Genomic DNA, 15,483 nt, shown 5'->3' on the forward strand with positions numbered 1-15,483 from the left:
CAACCCCATCTCTCAATTCTAGTTTGGTGGTCATCGGAGCAACATCGTTGCCGGCGAGCGACGAGCGGGATTGAATTGTATTTCTTAAGACTGGTGAAGGAGGAGTAATGGGGTAGTTTTCTTTACATAAGAGCCCTTTTCAGGGCTAGAGACGAATGAACTGCAAAAGTTTAAAGTCTTTATAAACCAAAGATGGAAGAAAGGAAGCCAATTTCAGTATCACGCTATTTAGAGAAGTAAAATATCGCGTCTCATTCTCCTGTCTGTCAGTATGCAGAAACAACATCATCAACAACAACAGCACATTCATTTGATATCAGATGGTCAGACGTCGAGAATCGTCCGTCACCACTTTCGAAAGAGTTTTCATTAAAGTTTTCCACATGATTACATCCAGTTACAGAATAGCCTTCATCGAGCCTTATTTGTATATTTTATCCTTTCTTAATTTTCAATTCAGCGAAATAACAGTAAAGTATTCAACATTTCAAACCTTCATTACTGCAAAAACGGTTAATCAATGTCTCTTCCCTCACCGCTCTCCTTACACCGGTCTTCTAAAGTACCACGATTTTCAACGCCACTGATGCTTCTTCTCCTCCAGTTCCAGAAGGTTCTACCAGTAACGGTATCTGAGTTGTCGTAGTGCTTTGTAGTATTTTTGTCCACTTTTTTTTCTAGTGTGGTTTTAGTTTCTAGTTTTTTACGGTTCGGAGAAAATAAAATTTAGAAAGAAGTGACTTGTGTTAGGGAATTAAGGAAAATCTTCAACTATAATCATTTCAATCGCACTTCTAGATGGATTGATACTGTTTTCGTAACTCAAATAATCATTCAAGACACTTACATGCTGCCAATTTATCTTGAACTTATTGAGAAATTGATTTCTAAACATATTTCTTAAAAGAAAACTTTCATTTAATCGCAGTTCAGTAAGAAATTAATACTTTTTAACAATTTTCTGAAAACTCATTAGTTTATTATTAGAGAACATATCTACATAATCGATAGTTATTCAACAAAATTCGAAAACTTCCATTTTTGACCCATTCTCACCCCCAATGATGGTGCTTCTTTTACGAGGTACACCAAGTTTTTTTTTACACGGGGGATACGTACCTCGTAAAAAAAACCGTTAATTGGAAAATTCGCGTAAAAAAACCATGTCACCTAATGATAGATATCAAATGAGACTATCCTTACATAGAACGGAAGTAAAAAGTTGAGTGTTGCTCGCATCCGAAAACCTGTAGTTTTTTCCTGCAATTTCGTTGGTTACTGGTAGCTATAGTTCGGTTTTCCTCACGAATAAAGTCATCTGATGTTGCTAGGAGTTTCCCTTGTGATTTGTACACTCTACTGCCGATGCACGTGCAGTACCACTGTTGGACCGTCCAGAGCTAAGTAGACAGGGAAATCCATTCACGAATCGCTGCCCGTAAAAACCCCGTCCCGTTGTACTGCCCGGTGAGCTACCCGTTACCCAACACCTAAAATCCCCGTAGAATCGTGATAAGATGCAGCACAAATTTCCTTCATAAGCGCTAAGTTCCGTTACAAGCACTATTTACCGTAATATGCTTACGTTTTTGTCACTATAGTATGTAGTTTGCGAGCAGCAGTGGTTTGAATGGAACGTGGTTTGTAGTGCGCGTCGGAAATCATGTGTGACGAAAAACACGAACAACAACGCACCTGCCCATAACGCGCTGTCGGTGAAGAAATTTTTAGCCGATAAGGGAAAAATTGCGAACATGCTCCGTACTCGCCAGATCTAGCCCCATGCGACTTTTTTCTATTCCTCAAGATCAAATCCGTGTTGAAAGGTATCCGATTTCAGTCCGTAGAAGAGGCGAAGGAAAAAGCGACGCGACTTTTGAACGCTATCACAAAAGAAGAGTTTCAGCACAGCTCCAAACAATGGAAAAAACGTATGGAAACGTGTGTGAGGAGCCAAGGGGAGTATATTGAAGGGGAGCATATCGTTGTACCATAATTTTTAAAATATAACCCTTTTTCCTAACCAGTCTCGTTATCAAATAGCTATTCCTTGTATTTCATCACCTCCATTGGCTTCAATTGAGCTATAAACAACATTTGACAGATCCGCATAGTTATAACTTTTCGATTTTTAGTACTTCAAGTTAGTAAAAGTTATCTCGTCAGCTGGTTTTACAAGTCGATGTGTTTTACAAAGTGAAACTGTTCTCACGTGCAGTTACAATTGATAATGAACGCATTGTTGGTTTCTGGTTTCTACTCCATGTTTAATCAACTTTCGCTCCACTGATTGCAAGGGAAACTTTCGTACCAAATCAACGTTAACGGAAGCAGCTGTGTGCCCTGTGAGAATGCTACATAATTGCATTAATTACGGCAAAACATGCTGCAGAGTGGATTTAGTAAGACGGAAATAAAATACCAAAGAGCCCCTGATTCACTGTTCTCTCTCTCGGTTCGTAGGGGAACATCATAGCTTCCAGCTCCATGCGATCTTCCAGCTTAAACAGCTTTCACCAACTTTTCTTCACTCATGCATGATGTTGGGGGGGGGGGAGTATGAAGAAGAGGGGAAAGTATACCGCTGCACAGCCTGTAGCAAGGGATCGGTAGGTGTTCACAAACATAAAAGCGGAAAGAGAGTGGTAGACCTCAGGGTGATTCCATGGTGATCCTTTCCTTACTACATTAAACTTATGTACACCGCATCGGAATAGCGGTTACGATAGGAAATCCGCCTCCTGGACAGCGACGAGTGGACGCAAATTTAAGTTTCCAACATGCCAAACAATGTCTGTGTGCAACACAAATGGGTACACCGCCACTGTCCTTCCGACTGATGGCGGCTAAGGCCGGGCACAGATTACGGACGGAAACGGAAGAGAGCTGGCTATTTATAATCCTATTATTACACTGGAAGACACGACAGATGATATTATCTCTATAATCCGTCGGTAAACTATTGGAAATGTAATGGGACATGCTTCATGAAAGCTATAAGACAAACTTCGTCCTTACGATCTCGGTTGAATAGTCCTCGAGATTCTTTAGCTGAGTAACACCAAAGTGTCATCCCGGGGATATTTGTTCATTTCGCAAGAATTTTCCACATGTGTACTCGGAGAAGGACAGACCTTCGATGAACTTAATGTGGAACAGTCATTGTGGAATGCACAATGACAACACCACATACTCGTATCTGATTGCTAAAAATAAAAAAATCAACTCTCCCAAACCACATGTCGAATATTGGATATTTATCATTTATACTCGTCGAAAGCAAATAATATATCAACTTACATTTCCACAGTATTTCACACTACCAACACTTGTGCTCGTTTTCATGTTCACTGTTTAGTTACGATTCAGTCAAACATTTTTCTCCACCTACAAACCAAACGAAATAAAAGGTCGGACTCGTCGGTCAAATAAATAATTTGTGCTGACTTTCGCAGTGCTTTTTAATTAACATGACTTATGATTTATGGCACCCGCTGTTAATTGCTTTCAACCGTTTCAACCGCTCAGTAATGTTGAGCAGTTTCCACTTTTTTTTCTGCGTTCGTTTTTTATTCCGCATTATCACCTCTAGCAGTGGGTGGGAATGAAAAATAATCACGGTGCTCATAAACGCGCCCGTTCTCCTCCCACAACAGCAGCCGAGGTTATTTACTCAAAATGTTTACACTGCATGAAAATGTTGGTATAAAATGAAGTGAGCGAGATACAAGAGGGAAAAGATTTTCTTTCACTTACCTGTAATGCATTGGGCCAGGTACAGCTTTCGGGTGCTTTTATCTCAATCTCCGTACCGGGAATATTGATTTCGAGGCTATCTTCCGTGCTGGCCGGACACAAGTTTTGCTCATTTGCATCTACAAATAATTAAAAGAGAGGGGAAAACTCTAATCATTTATTCTACCAAGTTAGATAAATTTTCTGGAATAAAATCCCTGTTTTTCGCAGAAGCCTGTAAATGAAATTATTTGGTTAGATTTATAGATTTCGTGTTACATCAATTTTACTAACGACTTAAGCCGTTTATTTCAATCAATGTGCTATCCTTGTAGCGATAATGGGAGCCACTGTATAACTTTAGGTCGTTTATCTTTTCATTTCTCAAATAGAATACACAGTGCAAATATTTTATTTCGACCTTCAAGATGAATTGCGCATCGAAATGAAAAGTTTCCCTTGTTTAAATGTCCAGTATTATATTACCATTTTAGATAAATATAGCTGTACTATTGCTGCTTGATATGTTTTGGGATACAAGATCACTTACCCTGTTAATGCTTTGCCTGAGCTGATATTGAAAGATCGTCAACACAAACACCACTCCAATGTCAAAGGGTTCTGATTAATTTTATTATTGAAAAAATTGATGATAGATTAGAAGTATGACAATGTCTTAAAACTTAAACGAACGAAGATCAGACGTTATTGGAGGCAATTTCAATGATTGGTCAGTAGAGTGTATGCCAAACAATTCTTGCCCAAGCAGCAGAAAGATGCAGAAAGTGCATACCCCACGAAAGAAGCTGTGACGGAGTGCGCGTCACGTTGGAGGGAAATTCCTAATAGAAATACTTCTCGACGGGTAAACGATACTTGAACGAAGGATGTAAGCGGTACGTATATAACAAAAGAGGAGAAAAAAAATTATAGGAAGTTGTGTCCAAGATACGACCGCATTGTTGACATATAATTACACTGTTATTTCAAACAAGTCGCTTGTTTATAACTTCGGATATTATTCTATAATGCTGTGAAATTTTAGAAATGACTATTTGGTAGAATAATCTGATCGCCCTGAAGTGGTTTTGACGTAGGATCACGTCTTTCGGGAACATATTGGGGTACAAATTGAAAAACGAAAATCGATCGCATCGTGAAAAATATCCAATTTCAAACGCTTATTGCTCAGTCATTTCATGATAGATTGATGAGATTTTCGCATCAAACGATTTCGGCACTTTATAACAATTTTTCACTTTGAATAAAATAATATATATCATGTAACAAACTATCGAACATTTGAAAAATCTCAATCCCTATCCAAACGGTCCTGATTGATCGAAATTCTTTCGTTCACCGGCAAGCCAAATATCTGCATCGCGAGCGAGTGGGAGGCGCCTATTTCTCACATATCAACGAAAGCTCGATTGTAACACTGGTGGAGTAAAAAAAACCCAATAACCAAACAAAACGGCCCTTTTCAGGGCCACCATATCATTATCAAAGAGTTTAACAATATAGTTTTTCAAACATATCCAAAATCAGCGTGTGACATATAGCCTAAAGTAATCCTACGTCAATTGTGCGGTCATGTCTCGGACACAACCTCCTGTGACTTTTTTGACGTAGAACTACGTCTTTCATTTCTGTACCGGGGTGTAAGTTCAATGTATCGAAAACGATAGAGTTACGCCAAACTGCAAGGTTTTGAACGTTAATACCGACTGAACGGAGTGGTATGATAATCATTTCATTCGAAAGACAAAATGTCCACAAGTTATATAATTGTTAATTGTTGACCCGAAAACTTGTTTCAATAGCTTTTAAATAGCTTAGAAAACAGGTTATTGAAACCGTATATAAACTCGCATGCGCTCTGGAAATCCATTCAGTTGATGCGGCGTTGTGAGATGAGGACGGTCGCACTCAGACGCCTATGCATTATAGTCTTCTTTTCCAGTTTCATTTCTCTTCTGCAGTTGAACCGAATGGATGACTATAAAACATGACGCTTCCTTTGCTTTCGATCATTTCTATCTCTACTCTCGCACCGTGAGGACTCGTTTTATTGGAACCAAGCAGACAGCTCGTAAATCTACCGGTGGTAAGGCACTACGAAGAAGCTCGGAAGCGCACCAGCCGCAGAAAGTGTGAAGAAGCCACATCGCTACCGACCGGGAACCGTCGCTTTGCGTGAAATCCGTCGCTATTAGACCGAATTGCTGATCCGCAAGCTACCTTTTGCAGCGTTTGGTTCGTGGATCTGACCAGGACTTCAAAACCGACTTGCGCTTCCATAGTTCCGCGGTTATGGCACTGCAGGAGGCCTATTCGAAGATACCAATTTGTGTGCTATTCACCCAAAGCGTGTCACATCATGCCCAAGGACATCCAGCTGACCCATCGTATCCGAGGAGAGCGTGCTATCACCTTAGCATATAATCAACGGCCTTTTTCATGGACACCAAATTTGATGGATTAGAGCTCAGAAAACTTTTTTGCAGGCCAAATGGAAAGGAGTATTTAGCGAAAATCGTGGTGTCGATGATAATCCGATACCGATGGGTGCCATTGACTAGGTATTTGATAATAAAGAATACGCAATATATGACATGATGTAGTGGATATTTCCCCATATCGAAGAAATCACTTTGATGAAAGTTGCATTATAAAATTATTTGTGTACGAATGCCAGAACCGTTTGTCGTTTCTAATTGTTGGGAAAGAGCATTATTTTTGCTGAGTAATTCCAAGGAGGAATCCAATCCATTTTTAAGCGTTAATACTTCTGCTTCGGATTAATGGAACAGTATGATAATCATTCCATACGAAAGATAAAATGTCCAAGAGTTATATGATTGTTATTTATTTACTCGAAAAATTGTTTCAATAGCTTAAAAATAGCTTTGAAAACAGGTTATTGAAATCATCCGTATCCGTATGTAGATTTTCTGCCAATCTTTTTTCAACCTCCAATATCTCTCTCTCCCGTTTGTCGTTTTTCAATTCCATTTCTCCTCTGCAGTCGGACCTAACGGAGTATTTAGCGAAATCCGAGGTATCGATGATAATTCGATACCGATGGATGCCATCGACTATGGATTTGATAGCGATAAGATATGGTGTAGTGGATATTATCGAAGTGGATTTTACATTACATATCAACATTTGTTTACGAATGCTGCAATCGTTCGTCGTTATCGGGGGTTATTGGGTATTTCCGAGGAGGAATCGATTCTCCCTTTTAGCGTTAATAATTCTTTTCTGGCTAAGCGAAGTGGTATGATAATCACTTTATTCGAAAGAAAAAATGTATATAAAAAAAGATTTATATGCTTGTTACTTATTGATTGCTAAGTCAACGTTAGTCCTACGTCCACTTTGCGGTTATATCAAAGATATAACCCACTTCTAGTTTTTATTGGAGAATCAGTTGACGATAATTTATTGATGATTCATATTCTTGCCCTCGCAGAACGATACACTAGCTGATCGTATGCCGCAATTTTATTCATGTCAATGCGTTGAAAATTTACCTCGAAAGCTATTCCGGTGGCCTTTTTCGCAATAGACATATACTCGGCTATAGTCGATTATAGACTTGTTGCACCAGCACCATCTCATAACTATATCAATACACTGCGTTTCACAACTATAGAACCACTGCATCTACTATTCGTACGATCACTTCTCATAAGTTCTTGACAGGGTTTGACCTGGTAAACAAGTTGATCAGTGCAGAGTCTGCATCGTCATCGCAAAAGCTAATCACGAATATGGTACAGATTTTTCCATAATACTTTTGAAGGTGACAATTGGTTTCAACTCAACTGATCTTATGCGTTTGATGCAGCAATTCAGAGAATGTTTTCTTTGCACGAAACCAAGGATTATTTAATCAGACTTCGAGTTCAAACAAAAAAAAATCCTTCACATCGCGTAGAAATGTGTAAGTGTTTTTCGGAAGACTGCGTGCAAGTATCAAATATCATGCTACATGTTATTTAGTATTGTATCAGTGGAATCGCACCTCTAGACATCGTTCGTACAACGTAAACCAAGCCCCAAACAAGCGTTCACCATAGCATACAGAGCCATACATTGGTGTCTCGAAACTACTAGGAATATAATCTCATCATTTTGTGCTATTCTCAAAAGAAACGCTTCTTCTTCATTACTAATACCCTAGCGCAAATATTTCGATCCTGCTATCTCCCCTCCTTGTTTATATTTATCATCACGGTTGTATAATTTGCACCACGAAACAATCATCAATCACAGCATCTAAAAATTAGCGGGAGCAGATACAAACGGGATTTACAGCGTAGAGAAGATTTACTATTTACTATTTTTACGTACGGGTTATGAAGCACGCGCGTACGCATCCATACTTTACCACATACACGGCCCATACCGAGAAAGATATAGATTCACGTTTATGGTCTCCTTTTTACTCTTAGAAAATACTTTCCGACTTCATTTCATAATGAGGTGCAACAGCACCAGGGGCTATGTGGATAGCGTGGTCGTGCAAAACTAGCCGGCCTTGGTTCGATCCCCGTTGACATTGTTTGGACTTTTTTTTATTACAATCCCAAAGAGATTAAAAAAGAAAAAATAAGAAAGAAAGAGATGTCTGCTCCCATACATACAAACATTTAAAAGCCTTTGAAACAGAGCCACCGACATTTATGGAAAACACAAAAACATCACCGTGGCCAGTGGAACAAAATCTGTAAATGAAAATAGTTCAAAGATCTTGTGGAAGATCCAACTGCTACTTTTTATAGGCTCACAAAACTTTGGTCTTCAATAAAAAAGGTATTACTCAAAAACAAAATACACTGAAAATAATTCTGATTCTACAAAAAATTTTAATTTTTCATGAAAATCAGGACGAAGGTTAGCTTGTGAGAAATAAATCATCACGCCCCAAATAGATCTCCAAATCAGGACGTGTCCCGCTAAATCCAGACAGATGGTAACCCTACTCATACCTGATGGAATAGCTTTTTTCTTCAAATAACCATGAAAAGCCCGTTGACTCTGAGGTAGGCCTCACATCCAGTAGTAGCAAACAACTTCATCTCTGATAAAATCAGGCGACACCAGCTAATAGTAAACCACACTTTTCTAATCCCACCAAAAATACAGTGTATATTTGTCTTTGAAACTAATGAGCTGGCTCCATTTCCAAAGAATCCTTCGTAGTTGGTTACGCGTCCACTTACTGAGCGAACGAGCTAGCACTTACTGAACTCAAACCAAGGATTCTCCATTGATTAATTTTCTATTTCATATTTATGGAAGCTAGGGGTTGATTAATTGTGTATTACTTTTAAAATCTTCCATATTAACTTCATTTATCACTTACCTCATCCTAGGGATGAATATGCAGAGGGTTATCAAATCAATTTGAAAGCTGACAGTAGATGTTCAATTTACCCAACACATTCTGCGAAAATTTCAAGCCATTCAATAAAGTATTCTGCATCAGTCTCCAAATGAAATGATTTCTGATACTAGAACACTTCCGGGGGCATTATTGTATTTATTATACCGATACTTGTGCAGTAAAGTAAATGCAAAAAAAAACAACAATAACTAAAAGTTCCTGAAGCTCACAATTCCGGATGTAACAGAGCGAGAGCAACCACCAGGCCAACTGCTTCTCTACTCGCTAGGCATAAGGTTTGTTGACTTTCTGCCAGGGATCAAAGAAATGCCACCGCGACTGCTGAAAGTTTGTCAACCCTAAAACTACGACGGTGCAAAAATATACTAAATACACAACCAATTCTTCCCGGAACTACCACGGGCTATTTCCGGGCCCATGCAGCCGTGCCAGTGTTACAATAAAATGTGCTTGCGGTCCAATTTCGGGCAGGGCGTTCCGGCTGGTCACGGTTGAATTTATTTCCCAGCAAACTTTCCCTTTTCTTCAAATGAAAGCAAAGACTAAATAATTAATTGGAAGCTTGTTCGTGTTTGCGAAACGAAACTCGTTATCTTTCGGTGAATGGCTTAACTTTTTAACCTCTACTTCTGAAATTGTCATTACCACCGACCGTAACCATCATTGTCACTTTACATACGACGCGAGGATGAGGATGGAGGATGAGCCGAGGAGACGATCCGAAATCCGCTTGCCAGGCCTGGGAGAAGTTTGGGATAAGGAGCTTTCCCGAGCAGTTTTATTTTCTTTTGCTTTTTCGCGTTTTGTTTGGAAGGGAGAGAGACGGAGCAAGAGAAAGCTGAAACCAAAGTTTTATTCGCAGATAAAGTGTGTATTTGCGTTAGGGATGGCCAAACACGGAAGCATTAGAAGTAAATTGCACACAATCACAGATAATTAACATAATAGTCTCCCTACGGCAAGGGTTGGTCCGTAATGTGACTCTGTTTGTTGATGGGACAGAGTAAAGTAATTGTTTGGATTGTAAATTTGATTAAAGCTAGTTACAGCACAATCCTAGTTCTCAGACTAAATGCACACAAAGTTTGTATTCTTGGTTTGATATGAACCCTTTATTGCCACAGGCAATATAGAATTGTGCGGAATTAAGCGGGTGAATTTTGAAAAAAAAAGATAGGTAATCTAAATATTTTTACAGCAACCCAATGGTATTTAGACGAACTTTTAAAGAAAAATATTCTATTTATCTCAATAGGTTAGCTTTGAGGCTAGAGATTCATAGTTCTTTTTTTGAGGAACTCATATTTTTCATGACATCATTCTGAAAAATATGCGGTTTTTTGCTATCGAACGAATTTTTTTTCAAAAATATTTGATTCTAAACTTACCTCAAAACAACCATGCGATTACATGTGGCTTGACTGTTGTATGGAGACGCATCATAATTTTGATTCTGAACAAAGGTCGACTAATTTTCATTTGCTAGAAACAGACCAAAAATCGACACATTCACAGTCACACATTCTAGAAAATAGATATTAGAGTGCTAATGAATATGGTCATCTCGAATTTTCAAACGGAACTTACTTAATAATGTTTCATGTAATTTTAAGACATTTCGCACCAACAACTTTTTTTTAAAACCCCGATTTCATATGATTTGTTGGTCTCTGAGGAACTTAAACTTCGACGACTATGCGACACTAGTAAATGAAGTTCGAATGAAATGAAATTTTGCATAAGGTAATTTTTCGCGAGAATCAACATTTTTAACAAAGTTCTTGGTTACATGAAATTTGGAAAATCGATTTTTTTTTACTTAAAAATGCATGAAACGTCAAGATTTGGTGTCAGCACGAAAAAAAATGTTTGGCCGAAAATCGATACTCTGGGGGTAGTGGTAATGATGGTATGGAAAAAAAAGATTATCAAATTTAAAGAACAGAACATATACATTTTGTTTATTGTTCCAAAAAATAACCTGTACAAAATTTCAGCTCATTCGGACATGATTTATTGGTGCCTCAAAGCAATCAATGGGTGACCATTTCGATTTTAGGGTCTGAAATATCATTTTTTCCAAGAATGATTTATTTCATAAAAACATATCTTTTGAACTACTAAACCAATTCATATGGTCGTCATCAAAATCAAATCAAAGCCAGCTAGCTGATCGTTGAAAAAATTCTACACTTGTAAAAAATGGTTTTTGTTTCCGTAATTATTGATTGTATCTGTTTTTTATTGTTTACATGGTTTCGGGACCAAGGGTGCTATATATATTTTTTATATTTTTTCTTGAAAGCTGAAGATTTTTTACATAGAATATCTCAAAATTGGAGATGTGTTCTTTTTATTTTATAAGTTATGATTTTTCAAAGTTAGCCGATGTTCTAGAAAATTATTTTTCCTCAAAAATTCACCCTTTTTTCATGTGAAAAAATAAATATATGGGTCTAATATTTTGCAATAAGGAACAAAACTTCCAATTTTCACGAAAATCGGAGAACCACTAATCGGTTTCGCATGGAATGGCTGTGTACATATATGGTTTTTCATGTAGAATCGCATGTAGATGATTTTTTTTCATGTCACTTTTCTTAACTGGTTACGATTTCACCAAGTATTGAAATTTAATCATTTTTGATTAACTCATATCTCCAGTTTGTTGAGTGTACCACAGCATCACTGTAAGTAAAACTTGAATATAAAAATATACAAAAAAAAATATCCAAGGGGTGTTTTAAGTTTTTTTCACTACATGTTTCTATTACTAGAATCAAATTTTGAGAAAGATTTTCCAACAGTGTATTAAAAATGTTATATTTCCTAAATAGTTCGTTTATTTTACAACAACTTTGTCAAACATCATATTTTGATCAGACATCTGGATTTTGAGTAACGAATTTTTGAAAAAAATATCAATGATTTTGAAGATCCTTTTATAAAATCTAAAATTTATAATTTCAATAGCCCATGTGTAATGAAAATTATGATTTTGGGTAGCTTCCATCATATATAACAGTTCGGCTGAAAAATTCATAAGGTTGACGTCTAGATGGCGCCTCTTGCAAAAATCTACTTGACTATTACAAAGCACCATATTTCAATGGATACTTGTCAAACTTTGACAGCAATCGGTCGATTGGTTCGTGAGTTACAGCATTGAGAGTGAAGCAACTTTTGTTATTGTGAAAAAATGGAAAAATCACAAATCAATGAAAACAATGGCAAAATTTCATGAATTGGGCTTCGAATTGCTTCCGCATCCATCGTATTCTCAAGATCTGGCCCCCAGCGACTAATTTCTGTTCGCAGACCCTAAGGGAATACTTGCTGGTAGGAAATTCAAGACCGATGATGAAGTGAATACCGAAACTGAGGCCTATTTTGGAAAAATCGAAAGAGTACTATAAAAATTGCATCGAAAAGTTGCAAGATCGCTATAATCGCTGCATCGCCCTCAAAGGCAATTATGTTGAATAGTAAAATAGAATTTTACTATTCAACAAAATTAAAAAAAAAGTTTTACCTTATGAACTTTTCAGCCGAACCGTTACCAAGTTTCAATAACATCGAAGATTTGACGTGGATTTACTCAATGGCCCATATTACCCCAACTATCCGACTTACCCACACTTCCCCTACATGTTGCCGAGGGTTTCAAAAAACAAAACAAAAATGTTGCCAAGTGTCTTCAAATTGCATGAAAGTACGAGATCTATTCGCATTTTTTTTTAAATCGACTCTTTGGCTCTTTATTCTTTTTTTCAGAATACGAGAGAGAACGTATAGTTCAGGGTGCCAATTAAAATGGTCATCTCGATTTTTTTATACGGGAATTCCAGCAAAATGTTGATTTGCATTTCATTGTGCCTCTTTAGAATGATTCAGCTCAATCGAATTTAATTTCATAGATGTTATCTCGAATTTTTTTTTGTCAATTGTTGCCTTTCTGACATTCGTTTGAGTGTCGTTTTTCGTTTCAGAAGCTTTTTCTTGACAATTTTTATAAGATAAAGGGTGTGTCACATCAAATTGCATCACGGAAAAAACGCTGTAGAAATTTAATTTTTAGGAATTATATCTTCAGCTTTCGCTTATAATCAGATAAGAGTGTATAGATCACGTTGGCCATGCTTCACTGTAAATTTTTTGTAAATTTGGAAAAATGTCGAACGAAAAAGAGCGTCTTGAATTAATCCTGTGCACTCATTTCGAGAGTCCGGAGTTGTCACATCGGGACATCGGTAAGATGCTGGGAATCGTCCAATCCACGGTCAGCAGAGTACTAAAACGATACTTCGAGAACCTAACCATCGACCGGAAGGTGAAGAACGGCAAAAATGGATGCTCCGTCAGTGAAAAAGATCACAAGCGCGTAGTTAAGCAGTTTAGACGTGATCCGAGAAGTTCGGTCCGGGATGTCGCCAATAAGCTGAATTTGTCAAGTTCATTCGTCTAGCGGACCAAGCAACGGGAGGGCCTGCGTACATACAAAGTTCAGAAGGCTCCCAACCGCGACGAGAGGCAAAACATGGTGGGGAAGACGCGAGCCCGGAAGCTGTACACCGAAATGCTGACGAAGCCGCATTGCCTGGTAATGGACGACGAAACCTACGTCAAAGTGGACTTTCGTCAGCTGCCGGGCCTGTTGTTCTTCTCCGCAGAGGACAAATTCAGCGTTCTGGAGGAGATTCGCAAGCAGAAACTATCCAAGTTTGCCAAAAAGTACATGGTGTGGCAAGCGATCTGCTCTTGCGGAAAGCGGAGCGCCCCCTTCGTGATGAAAGGCTCGGTAAACGGGCAGGTTTACCTTAAGGAGTGCCTACAGAAGCGCTTACTACCACTATTGAAGCAGCACGAGGGCCCGACCATCTTCTGGCCGGATCTCGCTTCGTGCCACTATTCAAAGGACGTGTTGGAGTGGTACGAAGCCAACGGGGTCACCTTCGTGCCAAAGGAAATGAACCCGCCCAACGCGCCGGAGCTTCGCCCAATAGAGAAATATTGGGCGATTATGAAGCAGGCCCTCCGGAAGAACCCAAAAGTTGTCAAATCGGAGGCGGACTTCAAGAGAAAATGGATTTCTGTTAAAAAAAAACTACAACCTGACGTTGTACAGAACCTTATGGACGGGGTAAAGAGGAAGGTGCGAGCATACGGGCTTGGGCTCGAAGTATGAATAAAAAGAAAATGCCAAAAGTTGTTTAATAGTTTTTATTTTACTGTCTAAAATTTTCAAAAGGATCGGTCTACTGGACGAATTTCTACAGCGTTTTTTCCGTGATGCAATTTGATGTGACACACCCTTTAACAGTGAATCTCGACAATTTTAAGTCGTTTGACAACAAATTTTTTAAACCCCGAATTCATCTACACTCCCCTTGGATGAGTTTTCGGTTCTTAAAAAATTGTAGGAGGTTGTGTCCAAGATACGACCGCATTGTTGACGTAGAACAACACTGTTATTTTATATAAGTCGCTTATTTACACCTTCGGATATTATTCTAAAATGCTGTGAAATTTTAGAAACAACGGTTGCGTTGTTGTTGAAAGTTGCATTACTTTCTCATGCTCGAGAGAAGCGCAGCTATCACCCTTAGTGGAGAAGTTTTGCTACTGGCAAGCGAAACCTAATTACATACAAAATTCCAAAACGACATTTACTTTCTTGGTGACTAAACAAGCGAAATAAACTATTTTTGTTAATAACAACCTCGAGAACAGTAGCAATGCTTCATTATGATCAATATTAGCGCAAATGCAATCCTAGTTGAAGGCAGTTTTGCGACTGGCACGCGAACCCATTCAAGATGCTTGCCCAAAATATTTTTTTGGCACACAACCTTAACGCCTGCTTCGCCATAATATCAGTTTAATGCATTGATGCATTCTCAAAGGTGCCAACGAAGCCCTTATGATGACAGAAAACAAACAATGTTAACTGCTTGGAAAAAGACTGAATTATGCCGAGATGAAGAATAGAAAGTGGGAAAATTCACGGGTTTTGGTTGTGTTAAACTTTGATTGTATTAGTAGAAAGGAAGATAGGAAGTTCACATACCAGGCATACCAGTTAGTTACTGAAATGGTACAAAATTGAATGTGTCAATGAATAACGTTGAAAGACGATATGCAGAAACTATGACTATGACTATGAAACTATGGAACATGTTTCCAAAACACATTTTTCGCATTATGCAGAAATATGTTTAATTTTTTCTTTGATTTCTTCTTATATCAGAAGTAGTATTATAATGTCTACTATGTTCGGATTTCAGAGCAACTTCATGGAAGTTTATCTCTTGTCAGCAATTGTAATTACT

General features: G+C 38.2%; 1 protein-coding gene across 3 annotated transcripts in view; it reads right to left on the reverse strand.

Moving 5' to 3' along the window:
• The window catches only part of LOC129776416 (protein eva-1-like), a 416,080-nt gene that overhangs the window by 123,864 nt on the left and 276,733 nt on the right, over nt 1-15,483 (reverse strand). For all 3 annotated transcript variants that reach the window (XM_055782044.1, XM_055782042.1, XM_055782043.1), the window contains one exon: nt 3,757-3,875. In XM_055782044.1, coding sequence (XP_055638019.1) covers nt 3,757-3,875 — 119 coding nt within the window. The remainder of the gene's footprint in view (nt 1-3,756; nt 3,876-15,483) is intronic.

This window comes from Toxorhynchites rutilus, chromosome 3 (assembly GCF_029784135.1).
Source record: "Toxorhynchites rutilus septentrionalis strain SRP chromosome 3, ASM2978413v1, whole genome shotgun sequence".
Classification (NCBI taxonomy): domain Eukaryota; kingdom Metazoa; phylum Arthropoda; class Insecta; order Diptera; family Culicidae; genus Toxorhynchites; species Toxorhynchites rutilus.